This window comes from Argentina anserina, chromosome 5, assembly GCF_933775445.1.
Source record: "Argentina anserina chromosome 5, drPotAnse1.1, whole genome shotgun sequence".
In the NCBI taxonomy this organism is placed as follows: domain Eukaryota; kingdom Viridiplantae; phylum Streptophyta; class Magnoliopsida; order Rosales; family Rosaceae; genus Argentina; species Argentina anserina.
Genome location: NC_065876.1, coordinates 6,025,968 through 6,043,122, shown reverse-complemented (window position 1 = coordinate 6,043,122; position 17,155 = coordinate 6,025,968). Strand labels below are relative to the sequence as shown.

The 17,155-nt window shown below is 37.8% G+C and overlaps 4 protein-coding genes across 4 annotated transcripts; 2 read left to right on the top strand and 2 right to left on the bottom strand.

Annotated features, from left to right (window-relative positions):
* The first annotated feature begins 313 nt into the window (after positions 1-313).
* LOC126793352 (M phase phosphoprotein 10) lies at positions 314-3,779 on the top strand. Its single transcript, XM_050519846.1, has 11 exons — positions 314-1,036; positions 1,152-1,201; positions 1,341-1,488; positions 1,596-1,733; positions 1,992-2,060; positions 2,156-2,197; positions 2,367-2,435; positions 2,637-2,708; positions 2,801-2,854; positions 2,985-3,126; positions 3,285-3,779. The coding sequence occupies exons 1-11, from the start codon at positions 404-406 to the stop codon at positions 3,350-3,352; spliced, it is 1,485 nt and encodes a 494-aa protein (XP_050375803.1). The 5' UTR covers positions 314-403; the 3' UTR covers positions 3,353-3,779.
* Positions 3,780-3,868: 89 nt separating this feature from the next.
* LOC126793353 (uncharacterized) lies at positions 3,869-5,793 on the bottom strand. The gene is made up of 5 exons (XM_050519847.1): positions 5,593-5,793; positions 4,954-5,058; positions 4,494-4,749; positions 4,251-4,328; positions 3,869-4,171 (listed from the first exon to the last, which is right to left on the bottom strand). Exons 1-5 carry the CDS (start codon positions 5,629-5,631, stop codon positions 4,050-4,052), a joined length of 600 nt encoding a protein of 199 aa, XP_050375804.1. The 5' UTR covers positions 5,632-5,793; the 3' UTR covers positions 3,869-4,049.
* A 1,495-nt stretch (positions 5,794-7,288) lies between these two features.
* Positions 7,289-8,638, top strand: LOC126794633 (uncharacterized). The gene is made up of 3 exons (XM_050521393.1): positions 7,289-8,183; positions 8,354-8,407; positions 8,495-8,638. Exons 1-3 carry the CDS (start codon positions 7,373-7,375, stop codon positions 8,533-8,535), a joined length of 906 nt encoding a protein of 301 aa, XP_050377350.1. The 5' UTR covers positions 7,289-7,372; the 3' UTR covers positions 8,536-8,638.
* Positions 8,639-8,909: 271 nt separating this feature from the next.
* LOC126794632 (anthranilate phosphoribosyltransferase, chloroplastic-like) lies at positions 8,910-11,669 on the bottom strand. Its single transcript, XM_050521392.1, is given in 10 exon segments — positions 8,910-8,939; positions 9,024-9,161; positions 9,243-9,361; positions 9,479-9,538; positions 9,642-9,732; positions 9,842-10,030; positions 10,270-10,353; positions 10,471-10,632; positions 11,227-11,370; positions 11,466-11,669. Coding segments are annotated over 10 exon segments (1,221 nt in total).
* Between the last annotated feature and the right edge of the window lie 5,486 nt (positions 11,670-17,155).

Below are 17,155 nucleotides of genomic sequence, written 5' to 3'. Positions count from 1 at the left end.
AAATATATGAAGATCCAAGTAACATACTACATTTGAGTAACTTTGATCAAATAAATATATAAATAATTTTTTGTGAGTAATTACGCCGTTTATGAAATATATTACGCCGCTATTATGTTACCGATCTATCGTTAGATATTGAAATAATATAGAGTTGCACAATTTTTTTTTGATTTGGGTGAATTTACATTTGCCACATCTGTTCATGGTTGGGTTAGATTTGAATTTTTTTTTTACTTGGCTCAAATAGTTTACCTTTTCTTCTAAAAACGAAACAAGAGTAATTTTTCACTTTGATCATGGTTGGCGCGGGTTAGCCCAATCTAAAACCCTAAACCCACATTGGAGCAAAATCTCCGAAGAAACCACACCACAACCTCCACAGATCGAACGCCGCTCAATCATGGCGGCCAGTAGCGAAGCTCTGAACACGGTGAAAGCGACGGAGCCAACGCAGTGGCTGGCGCCGAGCCCGGAGCTATCGCAAAACGCTCGAGCTGCGCTGAAGAACCTCTTCTCCTCTCTCAGACCGTTCACGCCGAAGTCGCCTTTCGACAAGCTCCTGGTGGAGGGCTTCGACGCCGAGCAGATATGGCAGCAAATCGACATCCAATCCCAGCCGCTCATCTCGAATCTCCGCCGCGAATTGAGGCGGTACGAGAAAAATCCGGAGGAGATCAAGACGCTGAAGGTGGTTGTGGAAGGACAGGAGAATCTTCTGGAAGCTCAGAAGGAGGAGGAGAAGGGCAGAGACGATTTCGATGGGGAGTTGGAGGAGTCTGATGAAGAAGAGGAAGGTGATGATGATGACGTGGAGGAAATGGAAGAAGGAGATGATGAAGATGAAGATGAGGAAGAAGAAGAAGAAGTAGAAGAAGAAGGTGGAGGTAACAACGAAATCGAGGATGGTTTCTTTAGTATAAAGGAATTGGGGAAGTATTTGAAGACTACGGAAGCTGAGGAGTATGAGGATGACAAAGAGGATGGAGAAGAAGCTGGTGAAGACGAGGCAGGCGAAGACGATGATGTGCAGGAGGTGAGGGTGGTGTTTTATTTAGAGCTACAATTGGTTTTTAGTTTGCAAATTTTGCTGACTTTTAAAAGCTTTAATTTTTCATGCTGCTAACTCGAATTCATTTTTTCCTGTTTAGCTCATGAATTTAGGGGAAGGTGAGGACGATGGGGAAGGCAAAGATGCAAGGTACTGCATTTAACAAGTTACTTGGTTCTGGAATTAATGATTGATTAATGCTTACTAATTTTATTATTCAAAGTTACAACATGCGTCTGCGTCCGTGTATCTGCATTGTAATATGCTGAAATTTGCATTTGTGCTACAGATATGAAGACTTTTTTGGGAATAAGGAACTTTCTACAGACGAGAGGACCCTTTCTACCCACGAGAAGGAACAACTGAAACGTAAGACTGAAATAGAGCAGAGGGAAAATGCAATGATGGATCCCAAAACTTGGACCATGCAGGGAGAGGTACGTTGATTTTCATTTACTTTTGACACTAATTGACCCTTTTGTAACTTTACTTAGGTAGTGATGAGTCTTTAAATGGATTACGCATTAGTTTGTGCTTTGATCAGGTGACTGCAACAAAAAGGCCACGGAACAGTGCATTAGAAGTTGATCTAGATTTTGAACACAATGTTAGACCGGCCCCTCCGATCACAGAGGAGGTTACAGTAGCAGTTGAGGATATGATCCGTAAAAGGATTGAGCAGGTACACAAAATTTCTGACTGATACATTACAGAAATGTGGTTTCATGTGATCAGTTCAAAGTTCCGATATCATGGGTTTTGGTCGTTTGATCAATCACATATGTACAGGGAACTTTTTTGGTTTGTTGTGTGGACCACTATAACTATGAAAAAAAAATCATCATTCTGTTGTTCTCGTTGATTTTTTCTTGAACAACCTCTTTTTCGTTTTTAAGTGGATTATAACTTGTCATAAGATGGATTTTAATTTGTTTTGTAGGAACTTTTTGATGATGTTCAAAGGGCTCCTACTTTACGGACGAAAGCACCAAGAGAAAGAAAGGAGATGGTAACTGTTACTCTATAATGTCTCTGGAGTCTAATTATAATGTCATAGAAACATTTACATCTTCAATGTCTAATATTGTTCTTTTTAATATATAGGACGAGAAAAAGAGCGAGAAAGGTCTGGCCGGAGAGTATGAGGTATCTTCTGATGCAAAATGCACTACTTTGTTCATGCTTTTGTTCCCTTGAGCTGGAGTTTATTTCTTTCTTAAGATCTATATGTTTTATTTAGAAGTTGTTTTCCTTTATTAGTATGTTCAGTTACAAGGAAAAAGTACTGAGTAGCTATTGTTACAACCTTCTGCAGCAAGAGTATCTTCAAAAGATAAATGCAGATTCTGGCCCATTGTCATCCAAAGACAAGCAGAAGATTGAGGTGCGTATTTCGATTGCTGTTGTTTCCATCTCTGCAACAGTTTTATGTTTCTTTTTAATACATTGAACTTCAATTTTCTTCTATACACTAATATGCGCAATACCTTTATTTGTATTGTTTGAGGTTTTGTCTTCTGTGTTCCTCCTTCTGTGTCCATAAAAGTGCTGGTTCATTTACTTTGTGGTCTATATCATTGATCAGGCAGACATGCTGTTTAGGAAACTTTGCTTAAAGTTGGATGCTCTTTCTCATTTCCACTTCACTCCAAAACCTGTATGCTTCTCCTTTTAACTTTTAACTAATGATTAAGAAAGTAAAATTTCTCTCTTTGGTATTTACTTGTTATCTACCATTCTTTGGCATAGGTTATTGAGGATATGACTATACAAGATAATGTCCCTGCTCTAGTTATGGAAGAGGTAACGTGAACCTTACTTTCTCCTCCTTTGAAACTGTTATTTTAATTTTCCTTTTTCGTTTGGGAGTATTACTTTTACTTCTCTGAAGTATAAAATAGAATTGAGCATGTGACATGTCTTCTTTGGGCAGATCGCACCTGTGGCAGTCTCTGATGCAGCAATGCTAGCTCCTGAGGAAGTATTTTCTGGTAAAGGTGATATTAAAGAAGAAGCAGAACTTACACAGGCGGAGAGAAAAAGGAGGAGAGCTAACAAGAAAAGGAAATTTAAAGGTAAATTTCCCTATAATCCACTTTTTAGATAGTTATATTCTGTTTGTACTCTTATTATATCACCCATGTCATGCCAATTTGTTTGCTTCCCATCTCTGTGTTTATATGAATAAGATACCAATCTCTGTGTCGAGTACTGATTCTGCACATTATTACAGCTGTGACAGCACAAAAAGTGGCAAAGAAGCCACGGGATAGCATTATGGAAAGCATAGAAGCCATGTAACAGAAAGGTGCAATAAGAATATGGTGGCAGTTTTGCAAGATAACATGATGTTAATCTTGGTCTCAATACAATGACTGCTAGGAAGAGCAGTTGCGTTTTGGTTGGGAGAGAGTTTATCTTGAAGATCACCCTTGCTCAGTCCCAGCTCTCCCTGCCTACTCAAGGAAATTGAAAATGTATGAAAATGGTCCAAAGAGATATCGGTGGACCCTTGTTTGCTGATTTGATTTGATCTATTTTTTCTCGGAATTTTGGTAGATGCCTATTGTCTTTGAGGTCATATAAATTAGAGGAAGCGAGTTACTATAATCAACGTTGCATATTTTCACTTCTGATGTCTGTCCGAGCATTTGTAGTTCTGTTGTCTCTGTAATCAACTATCAAAGTCGAGTGCTCATTTGGAAAAGATTAGATTGCCAACACTGAACAGCGACTGTTTCAAAATCCTTTGTTTTCTGTACAAAATTATGCCCGTGAGGGTATTCAAAGCTAATTCTGGCATGGTGAACATTGGTAGATTAACAGAAAATGTTCAGGGGTCAAAACACCTTTTCAGATATCAAAACTCAATAACATGCTTGTTACTAGGTGCTGTTATTTCTCAGTATATGAGGCCTACCAACACAAGGAAAAAGGCAACACGAAATCCAGTCATATTCCAATTCATAACGAAATCTCAACTCTCAATGGAGCTGTTCTACTTGTTCAAATTTTCTTCGAGCCTCTCAATAGCAGCACCGACACCGCTCTGTGGTTCTCTTTGATGCAGGGGCGGATTCCCTTCATTTGCCATCTCCACCAGCTTCAAGTGAGCCCACCCTGCAACAAAATGCATTAACCTTTATTAGCAGAATAGGAATCAACACGCATGAGAGAATCCATGGATAGAATATAGTACCCAGTGGGAAACCAATGGCTGCTCCAAGGATTGAACCCAGCAACATATTTCTTCCACGCCATTGCAATGATCCTGGCACTTGATATATTAGAAACAGAATGTGAGATAACAACAGTAATGTTCATCAATTATCTCCACATTTTTAGGCTTTAACATCAACCTCAGATGTTGATACTTAATAACATATCCAATGACTATAGCAGCAGGCAATAAATTAACCCGAATAGTATGAATAACTCGTACATAATAGCCCGAATGTCGCAGCAGTGGCTGACCCAGCTCCCGCAATATTGAATACATCTAGCACACCTCTTTTTTCAGCTAGCAGATTTTGTAAACCATAAAAGGTAGCAGTGAACAAGCCAAGACGCACTCCGCCAACTATTGAGCCTTGCGTGACCCGAATGAACCTTTTCTCCATCGCATCTCTCATCAAACAATATTGCTCCCGCTTGTCTGGTGTGCTCCCAAGCTTCAGCATTACTTCAGCATCCTTGCTCTGGCAAAAGAGGCAGAATTTCTCACAACTTTCAGTTAATATAGTTGAATGTAGCCACACTAGTAGAACACCAATTTAGAAGACAATTGGACAAAGCTACATGATCATGTTGTTTACATCCAATCTTTTGGAAGATAAGGATAATAACCATAACATCTCAACTAATCATGACTTGCTACAAAGAGTCGAGTACAAGAAACTTACGACTGAAGCAGATGCCTCTTTGCTACCACCATACAGCATGCCTGCAAATACTCCAGCGACAGTTGCTGTGCCCCAGTTGACAGTCCCAGCTAGCTTCGGAGAATGCTGATTCAAAGAAAACAATGTATTCTTTAGAGACAAACAGTGATTTATTCTTACTTCTCCTTACAAATGTTCCGATGTCTCGCTTGAATTCAGTCCTAAACAATGCAGTAACGTTGCAGGAGATCACATACTGCCCAGATTCAGACCCAAAAAAAAAAAAAAAAATACTGCCCAGATTATATCACAGAAAAACAAGACCCTCAATTTATGTCTCTATAGTGAACCAATGAACGGCAGGCATTATGTCGAACACATGGTGGGCAATTCTGAAATCAATGGAAAACCCAAGTTTCAGACACATATAACACCCAAAACCCGAGTTCTAAATCTCAGACTTAACATCTTATCAGACCCAATGAAACAAGTGACCCTAAAACCCTAAACCCGATCACGAAGTGAACAACTGGGAAAAAAACCATTACTTGAATTTAAAAAAAATATATATATGTATATATATTAATTACAGGGTTGACAGAATCGTCATACAAGAATAACAAAGAAGCTATGCAGAGAGAGAGAGAGATGATCCATTACTTCTGATACAGTTTCTTCTGGTTTCTCCTGAGCTTCCATTGTCCCCAACCACCCAAAGACGACGACGTCCTTGATTGTATCGGACTTGTTTCAAAGAAAAGCAGCCTTCTTTATCTCTCTAAATTAGAATTTCTGGACAATCAAATTGGAGGGAGAGGGTTTATGACTACGGTGGTAATGACCGCCATCGCCACTTCTCATTTCTCGGTGAGGTGGCACGTGTGTGGTAATTTTAGGCCAACTCTTACCCCCATTTTGTCTACTACTATGATTGGCCGTACACGTTCTCAAGCTCTATCTGAGCTGTTCGGGACTACAGAGGGGTAGAATCGTCTTTTCATCGACATATCCAATGACCTCCAGCGCTTATTCCAGAATTTCGGCAATTATTTAACGTATATTCTATAGTTTCATATCTTTTTATGTAAGGATATACGCTAGAAAACGAGCCTTAAATGGTCGGATCTGAGAATGTGACTGTGGGAGAATTTGGTGAGCACTGGCATGGGGATTCTGAGCGGGAGCCTGGTATTGCTCCGAGTCAGGCAGCTGGGAGCAAGATGTTGCTGTATTTGAAAGACTGGTATTTTGTAAAGGTACCAGTTATAATTAAGCTTTTGTTAATGGGGTTTCGGTAGTTCAGGAGCTAGTTTTGATTGCTTTCGGATATCTTTATTTGTTAATGACAATAGAATGAATGTAAATATAGTGTGCGTCAGAGATCTCTTTTCTTTGCATATTATAATTAGTGATTACATATGCTGGTTTGTTATTAATTAGCTCAACGTTTAAATTGATGCTTTAATGAAGTGTTAGCAAATCATCGAGTATTTTACCGACGAAATGTATCCCTTTAAAAAAAAAAAGGTGTTTTGTATTCGGTTATATTGTATGTGTTCCTATAAAGGTCAAGTAAGCGAATTAAATATGTCATTATAGAATTTCAAACAAAAATAAGGAGATAAACAACTATCGTACATGATACAAATGCAATCTTCCTCTAGGGGAGAATTTCAAAAAAAAAAAAAGTAGAAGAGATGAGCAAGTACAACTATAGACACAACACAAATGCAATCTTCCACTCGGGAATTGGTAATCGGAATAACTCATTTAACACAGAGGAGGAAGGCTTTTCGACAGAAAGAATCAAGTCTCTCAAAAGAGATGTAGCAACACAGGAGTTGTTTTCCAACCAAGGGAATGCAACAATGTAGCTCATGGTCTTGCCAAATTCATCTTGAATAAGAGTGAAAACTTGTATTGTATTGAAAATTGGCAGGAATGGCTTCTGAAATTGATTGAGAACGATCGATACCCATTTTTGTAACCCTTCCCGCTTTTAATGAATGGTTACCTTGCTGATCAAAATATATACATCAATCAACATTACATAAGCCACGCATAGTAAATTAGTTTGCTTTTCACTTTAGATAGACACGTCTATTCCGTTGGTGTAGTGGTCATAAAGAAGTAGAGATGCAAGAACATGAGCATCATTTCATGCAATTTTTATTGCATTGCAGAGTTGCAGTACAAAAAGCAGCCTAAAGCTTCATGCAGGAATTTAGTAACAACAATTCTCCAACCAAAAAAAGAGAAACCAAAACCCATAAACAATTCACCAAGATTCTCAACACATAAAGTCCCCCTAATCATGCTCACTAGTCCAAGCAAAGTATCATTACATATTTTTCACTCCCACTTCTCAGTTCTCACTATCCCTTTCCTCTCATTCACAGATCCACAAACCAGTTTCTATCAGACTCTCTCTGTCACATCCATGAGTACTACTATGCTTATTCTCAGCCTCCTCCATCTTCTGATATCAGCACTAATTCCATCAACTTTAGGCAACACATGCAGATCCTACTGTGGAAACATAACCATAGACTACCCCTTTGCCATCCATTCCGGTTGCGGCCACCCGGGTTTTCGAGATCTCCTATATTGCATCAACGATGTTCTTATGTTCCACATTAGCTCAGGATCCTATAGGGTACTGGAGATAGACTATGCCTACCAAGCCCTCACTCTACATGAGCCTCACATGTCAACTTGTGATACCATTGTGCTAGGTGCAAAGGGTAATGGCTTCGCAGTCGAGCAATGGCGCGCACCATACATGAATCCTTCCGCCGACAATGTGTTCATGCTGATAGGCTGCTCGGCTCAGTCGCCACTCTTCCAAGGCTTCCCGGGAAAGCACTTGCCATGTAGGAATGTTTCAGGCATGAGCTGTGAGGAGTACTATGGTTGCCCTGCTTGGGACCTTTTGGGCCATAGAATGGTGGGCTCCAAGTTCGGGTCAGGCCCGCCCGAGTGTTGTGCTGTGCCTTTTGAGGCTATCAAGTCAGTGAACCTCAGTAAGCTTCAGTGTGAAGGGTACAGCAGTGCTTACAGTCTTGCACCTTTGAGGCTTGATGGGGCAAATGGATGGTCTTATGGGATCCGTGTGAAGTATTCTGTTCAAGAAAATGATGAGTTCTGTAGGGCTTGTGAGGCTACCGGCGGCACCTGCGGGTATGGTACTGATGGTGTTAAGCAATTGTGCATGTGTGGGAGCTCAAATTCGACATCAAACTGCGATTCTGGTTAGATATCAACTACTTCATTGTCTACGCTATATAACCTATATTTTGTTCAAATAGACTAACACTCTTGTCAAAAATATGACATGTGATGTCGTTAGATGAGTTAAGATGACAGATTGTAATGATGTGCATATTGTCTCGCAATAATTGATCATCTTGGTGATGTGCAGTGAAATCATCGTCAGGAAGAACATACTCAAAGGCAGAAACAGTCACAGTCACAGGTAGCTTCTTTTAGGTCTTACAACTTCAAATATGTGTTTTTCATCAGATGTTATATTCTGGTTTCTGATTCGACAACTTGTATGTAGGATTATTGATGCTCTTGCTAGCTTGGATTGCAAAGAAGTGAAGAAACTATTATTGCTATAAATTGCAGCATCAGCATATGTGATGTATGTAAACGCCAGAGTTACAGATATGTTCGAGTGAGGGAGTTGTAAACATAATTTTGAACATTTTATGCTTTCTTATAGGTATGTAATTGCTTTTATTATCGAAACTGAAAGCAACTTGATAGAGTTGATAAACAGAGATCTCTAAGTCCACAACTATCTTATTTTCTCCAGAACATACACATGAGTTCTGACATATGGAACTGGCTCATCTGCTCTATCTAAAAGACTAAAACAGAGTACAAGCACATTACAATAGTTTCACCAGTTGCCTTATTTTGATCTCTCAAATTTTGGCTCCAAGTTCATTGGCTCGAAACTTTAAGCATTATTAATAGATGACTGTATCTTGCCTCATTGTCTGTAATCATCAGATGAAATGGATTAAAATCAAAATACCAATTTCAATCACCAACTTAAGATATAGCTAGATCACTAAACTTACTTTTGAGATAGACACCCATCGATCAAGCGTCCCCCGGATAGCTTTACCTGAAACTTGAGTCTCACGAGCCAAAGAAACTCCTTCAGCCAAATTGTTTACACGACCACTGACTAAAAGAGCTGCTACTGCATTTAGGATCTGGCCAAAATTGACAATGCACATATATCTCAAACATATAAACTAAGAACGAAATTGATATATTGCTACAAAAAAACTTACAAATGCATCTGCAATGTACCCTTTCTCCCCCGACAATACACGCTTCAATGCCGCAGCATTAAACTCTGGATCTCCACCTCACAAATCATCTATAGTGCATCGAGGAATTCCAAAGTCCACTACCATATCAAAAATTTGATTTCATTAAGAATGAAAGATTATTAGGGTTAATTGTCAATGCACACATAACAAGAAGCATAAGAATTTTTAAGCTGACAACTTGAGCCAATTCTCACATGGATCAAAGGAGAACTTCTCAATCTTGTTAGGAGTCACATCAAGGATAAGTCCAGGTCCTGTATTCAATCAATTAGACAAATGTTAGGATTAATCAATATGGAAATAGCTATTTCAAAATATGCAAAATAATTATAATATAGTATAAAAGATAAAGAGTACCAAGGGGACTCATTTCGTCCAAGCCTTCTGAGTGAACAACCAATGTTTTTTTCATGCCAAAGCTTTGTAATGCTTTAGCCATCTTCAAGACCTATACAATTGAGAAATGAAACACATGCATATGAGAATGGTTAATTATATGGTAAACGTTGAAACTTTCAAATATATGCATTGTGTCCACTATTCTATGAAATCCTTACCAATTCTTCCTTGTATACACCAACAACGGCAAAAGGAACTTGAGCTGGATTCAACATAGGTCCCAAAATGTTGAATACAGTCTTTACTTTTAGCCTTTTTCTCACGGGACGAACAACACGCATTGCTGGATGATACTTTGGTGCCATCATAAAACCAATGCCTACTTCATCAACACATCTCTTGACCCCCTATTTTGCATGAATATATTGTGCAAGTTGTTAGCATTTGAACTCTTTCATGAATATAGTTATATTCACGTCATTGTAAAGTTATTGCATCTAAGAAACAAAAGTGACCAATATGGTTTGTGTAGGCCTTGATTAAGGCATTCAACCTGCCCATTTGACAAGAGAAGAAGATGCAATCTAACTAGACTCTACAATACCATCAGTCCATCTTTCTAAGACAAATTGTTAACAAAACCAACCTGAGGTTGCAACTCAAGGTATAGCCCCAAAGCTTCCAATACATCTGCACTCCCACATGCAGAGGAACTTGAGCGATTACCTTGCTGAAATACAAACAAGTTGCTAACCATTATTCATAGTTCAAGACTTCAAGTAAAGAGCTTGATTAAAAGAAAGCATTAAAGCAACAGTGTCAACTGTCAAGGAATTAAGAATGTGACCTTTGCAACTCTTGCACCACAAGCTGCAGCAAGTATGGAAGCCCCAGTGGAAATGTTTACTGTGTTTGCTCCATCACCCCCAGTCCCAACTATGTCAACTGCATCATCCAAGCCCTCAATCTTCAAACTCTGCTTCATCATTGCCTTCGCCAATCCCACAATCTGTTTAAATATATAAAGTGATATACAAATTATTGACAAAACCAATAGAGAGGACCATTTTATATAAGAAAAATAGAGTACCAGCTGCAAGCAACAAAATAGAGACAAACAAGAACATGAGATACTGAAACAAGAGGAAAACCAAACAGAAAACTAGAACCCACCCTTTAACTCAGGCCACCACCACATACACACAACAACAGAACATGAAACACATGACAATAAGCTCATGATGTCCATTACCACTCAAACAGAGCAGAAGAATATGAACTGGTATAGGGAAGAATCATTTATATTTTAACTTTTTAAGATGATGCTTAATATATCATTAGATCTGGTCACGTTTATCCTGAACAGGTAGCATGTAATTCTTTACATCATATCTTCTTTTCAAACTAATATAGAGTTTCCTTCCAATTACAAATAAAAAAGTTAACCGATTTCACATAAAGAGAGGATAAATAGCTTCCTGATTTTTTTAAGAATTCACAAACAAGAGTAATATACAATGCTGACCACATGAGATTGCAACTACAGGATCCAACTCACAATGCTACTTATGTTTAAAGTTATTCTCTTTAGAATTTTACTTACCTCTTCATAGGTCTCTCCCTTGGCTTTCAACAACACAAGAAAGGCGCTACTCAGAGCCTCATTAGCCTCACTCAGCAAGAACTCCAATGAGGCTCCAGCTTCCGACTCCGATAAATCCACCTTATCAATCAGGGACTCAATCAACTGCGAAAACAAAAACAACAACAAATAATCTCTCACAAACCCAATTCTGTTTCAATTCAACACAAAACAAAAAACGAAACAAACCCAATTGGCACCTCACTGAAGGAAGAAAACGGCGGGTTTGATCCCTCGAAAACAATGGACTGTCCAGATAGTCCAGCACTGCAAAGCGTGGATGGACTCGTTTGCTTTGCATTGGGAAACAGAACATTGCAGCAGGAGCTGTTGAACTTGAGCTTAGTGCGGTGTGCCAACGAAGCCAGACTGATAAGAGAGTGAAGATGCGCAGACATTGCCATAATGGGTTATCTTACCCACAATTGCTAATGAAAACTCCCCATTATTAGCCATAGACAAGTTTCAGAGAAATTTGCAGTGAAGCCTCAGTCTAGCTTCTGTTCTGAAAGACCACCGGCACAAATCGGTTACACAAGGATACAATTTCATTTTAAATCCTTTTTTTTTTAATTTGCTGGACGGGCAAAGAAAATAACGAATTCACTTATGTCCAATCGGAAAAGATTTTTTCGTCTTAGAAAGTCTACTATGTATGTGCCTCTTTTCGAGAATGCAAATTTGCTACCCACCCATATTTCTCCACTTTCATCACCACTTACCTAGTTAGTTGACACATGTATTCTAACATTAATCACTCTAACTATGGTTACTCTACATATTAATTTTATTTCTTTTTTTATTTTATCTAATCTTTTTCTTTAAACGAAGTATCAAATCCTAATACTATATAATTAATGAAATTTATTATATATTATTGAAGTTAAAAATATCAAAAGCCTAATATATATTAATCAACGAGTAGTATATAATTTCTCTTTTTCAAAAAGTGAGTAACAAGCTTCCGGAAAAAAAATTACAAGAGAACAAGTTTGATCATATATCTGCAAGTCAATCTTGCCAACATAGTATCGCTAAGAAAAATAATATAGAAAAACATTCAAAAGAAGAACATATCTCCTTCCATTAGAATCGAATTTAATATATTGTCATCGTGTTATAGCTATTGAAATTGTCATAAATAATATCCTAAAATGAACACTAAAAATTAAAACGATCAAATATATGCATGAGATTAATGATTAGTACTTATTATGAAATGAGAAAAGATTAGTATAATATAAACTAGGATTAGAAAGTTTTTGTATGCATGATTGAGTAGCATGGAACGTTGGGGAAATAAGTCAAATAACTTCAATAATATTAGGATTTGATATTTTGTTATTAGGATTTGACATTTTAGTTTTAAAATAAAAAATAAAAGAAAGAAAGAAAAAGATTATATAAAATATGTAGAGTAACCATAGTTAGAGTGGTTAAATTTAGAAAATATATGTCAACTAAGTAGGTGGGTGGTGATGAAAGTGAGAAAGTATGGGTGGGGAGCAAATTTGCATCCTCTTTTCAAATGGTGTGATGGAAGCCGCTTCACAAGTATAACAGTAAATTTCATGTTAATCCCTAATCAAGTAATTGATTTGAGTTACTTAATTGGTGTGTCATAGTTCTAGTTCTTATCATAGTTGTGGATCTAGTCTAATCTTGAACGGCATACCTTGAAGTGTCAGTTGGTGCCATACCAATCGCAAAAGCATCAGGTACCATAATCTGACATGAATAATGTTTGTGTAGATCCACCGATGACATGAAACAACTTTGAGACGGATGTGTATGGATCCATCCTACTGGAAAAAGTGATTGATTTAGCCTTCAAAAATTATGAAAACGCATATATTGTAAAACTGAAACGGAATTGGTCTACTTGTATTATTACGAACCCCTTTTATATAGGGAAAATATCACATGGAAATGTATAAATCAGTTTAATGACAATAATGCAAATTGATCTGTTACATAATTTAGATACGTAATTAACTAAATATCAATACTGATTGCTTAATTGTCTCCGTCAGTTACTTTGACAAATACACACTAATAAAGTAATAATATTTTTCCTTTAACATACATAAATTTTTTAATATCTTTTAATCTTTTAATATATAAATATGACAGTTCTAATGAGATTATTTGTAATAAACCAAGCTAGTAGCTCTCACAAATTCTTGTACTCTTGCGCGAATTGTGATATGAATAATCTTCTGGTGCGTTGCTAGTTTGAGAGTTTAGCTGGCGACAACTCGAATGCCATCTTTTATCCTAGATTTACCGGCCATCATTGAGGTAACACATATGGATTTTGAAATTTTGTCGTTTTCCATATCTAAACCTACCAAATACGAATCAGTCTCTAAAATTTTGTAAGTTAGTTTTAATCACGATGACAATACACATTATAAAATTTTGTCATGTCTAAATCAATGATTGCATGTGTGTGTTTGACAACCGTTTATCCAGTTGAGTGTGTGCGTGTGTCGACCAAGCAACAGATATATATTAGCGAACCCCAGATTCCCCAGAAGTACTCATCAATGGCCGATAGATATATAGTGTAGGCTACTTCTAGACCATCTGAAACATAGATCCAAAATTTAAGCTCCCAAGTACAAGATAGCTAGACTGATCCGCATAAATGATAATATATCATATTGTAAGTAAAATGGTTCAGAAAATATAATGGCATTGGCAGGGGTCTTGCTAACTGTAATAGGATTTGTTAGTTAGCAATGAGCCTATGGGACTTAGGAGGCTTTATACTCCAAGAAAGTAAGAATATGGCGTGTAGCATCCTACTTCAACTAGGAGTAGAATCCGTGGGAAGGCCGGATTGCCATATCGTCTGTCGGTGGATGGTTGAAGCGATCTGCTAGCCTACTCTCGTCCAGAATATATAGAACCCTTGACTCAAGCTAGCCACATTTTGGATCTCTAAACCCTATTTACAATAGAACGTACATTGCTTTACCATAAAAATACATGTTTAATTTCTCTACTTGGATATACACATTTGGAACGTGATCAATTTCTTTCATCCAACTGATTACTTAATGTAATTCTACGTCTTCAATGACATATAAATTTTATGTCGGTTCTCGTCCAACCTTCTTTTCATCAGCATAATCATCTGAGACAACCTTTCATTATTTGAGAAGAGATCCAAAAACTCTATTTGTCTCTCAATCTTCAGATTTTCCAATTCCAAATCACATTTGCAAGTCCAGAAGATTATTCATATCACAATTCGCGCAAGTCCGGTAAACTTTCGACGAAATGATTGATTGAAGTTGAAGCCCTCAACAAAGAAAATGTTACTAATCATTCCAAAACTTGAAAGCCCCCATCTGGGAACTGGAACATAATAAACTATAAAGGAAAAGAGACCAAGGGAAAACAAAATCAAATTTGCCAGAAATGACAATTTCTTTTGGGTCAATTTCAGTTATTTCACTATTTGGGGCCAAACCTAAAACGGAAAGCAACAAAAAACTTCAAACCAAAGCCCATTTTTAGAAAGCAGCTCAATTTTTTTACACCTGACATTCAGAGATAGCCAGATTCACATTTCCAATATTAGATGGCCAATCGAGGACCAGGGGAATATCAAAAGGACCAGGCAGCAATCCCCATTAATTAATCTGCTGATGTCTGAAATCATTTCCCTTTCCGTTTGAATAACATATTCGTTCCGTTTTTCTTTTGTTTTCTGAACAAGCATGTATATATAGCTAGAGAAAGAAGAACGAATAGACAAAGATCGATGCTTATAAGTTACAAGAGATCACAAAATAGGAGTAATCAGAAATGTATGCTGGCACATCCAAAGAGGTTTTGCAGGAATCACATATCAACCTCTTAAAAATAGCAGCTAATTAAAGCACATGTATAAACAGGCACTCAATTTTTCAGTCAATCTGCGCAAACCATGGCCGCTCTGCCCATCAAATTGGTGCTTGCGGATGGAAGATATTTGCACGAAACATAGAAACTATACAATATCAGAAAGAACACACAAAGAAAACATGGTGACCATTTTATATATAGATGATCAAAATCAATATGAAGCAAATTAAAACATGTTCTGAGAAGAAGTAAATTAAGCTGGATATGAAAGCATAGAGAGCTAGGAGGGAAGAAGAATGAGGGAGGCTGTGAAATGAAGGCATCGCTTTGGTATTTATAATGGAAATGATCTGAGATCTTCTTCTTCTTCCCTCTAGGGTTTTGGGCAGCGGGCAGGTTGGTTTCATACAAGGAAGCTAGGGTGGTGTCGGGCAGCATTGTCGGAGCTGCCCGGTTATAATAAGAAAGTTTAATGTGCAAGTTGCACGTCGGAGCTGGCTAGGGTCTAGCTTATCTGAGGCTGCGTGACGTGTATGCACGTTGTTCGAGCTGGGAAAACGGATCCTCCTCAGAGAATAATCAGCATGTCCCGGTGCCGAACCCTGGACGGTTCAGCCCTTCCGTTCTCTGTTGTTGCTGGCGTGCCAGTACCTTTGAATTAGGTACAACTGTTGTTTTTGTTTGACAATGATCGCGCTCCACGTACTGTCTTCCTCTCAGACGATTGCTCCGTAGTTGCTGATAAACCGCTGAAGTTCGAATGGCCTATACACAACCGGAGTTGCTAGGTACCTTTCACTCCACCTCAAGTAGATGGCCGATCTTACTTTTGACCGCTTGGGAAAAAGCATAGCTTATACTGTGTCGTTAATAGCAGGACTCTCTTGCGAATGAAATTTGCTGACTAGTGCAGGCTTTGGGTTTGCTAGAAGCTAGGCTAGCGACTCGATGGACTTGACTCGAATTGCCGAAGTTAATCGGACTTGTTGCTACATGCAACGCGAGGCGTACATCTGGGTAGCTCCGCTCCGATGGGAGACTTGGTTGCCGAAGTTAATCGGACTTTTGCCGAAGTTACTCGGACTTTTACTCCGTTGGGAGATTTTGACTATGCGGTTGCGCGATAGTTTGTTTGACGTTGCGTACGTTATTCTGTGCCTTCAACCCCTTTATATAGAGAACACAACTTGTTCTTTCTTGCGAATCAAGTCTTGAGAATCGCCTAGTTGATTTAGATTCACCTTCTTCAATCAACTCAAATTCTATACGGCGATAGTCCCCGAAATCTATTCTAATACGGCAGATAAGCTTGCTTTGTGATATACTTTCCCCAAATATCCGGTCCACGAGCCTAAGTAGTCTAGATAATACCGGAGTATTATTTTAGGCCCAAACACATGTCAAAACCTTAGAGGCTCTGGGTTGTTATTTTCCTTTTTTACTTTTTAATGCCATATCTATAGAAATTTTAAGAAATAACCAAATTTTGATCATTTAATTGATTTTTAGCCCCTTTTTTTCACTGGTTAAAAACTAACTACAATATGACTAAATGAGGGCACAATACTCTTGGAAACGATTAAAATATCTAAAAGCAAAATTCACATGTTAACCATGTGTTTTCTTCATTTTTTAAAAAACTATTTGATTGGCTTTCTACCAATATGTTGGTTTTTAACCGTCTGTTAATTTTGTTGAAGCGAATGATAGATGATAGTTAAAAACTTGTAATATAAGATTCTTAAATTTAAACCACATGTGGGATCGAGTTGGAAAAGCACACGTGTAGAAATGAGTAGAGTCTCACGTTGGCATTGATGAAGTTTAAATTGATTTTTCTTAGTAGTGAGAGAGGGAGCAGTGACAGATCTAGAAACATTTGTCAGCCAAGATAAAATTAAGATAAAGATGAAACAAAATTGAAAATCCGACTCTTAGTAAATAAGTTAAAAAAGAAAAGCATCATCCATTCATCATCAATGATTAAAAAAATAATTAAAAAATGAATAACAAAACATTGACATTGAGCGAC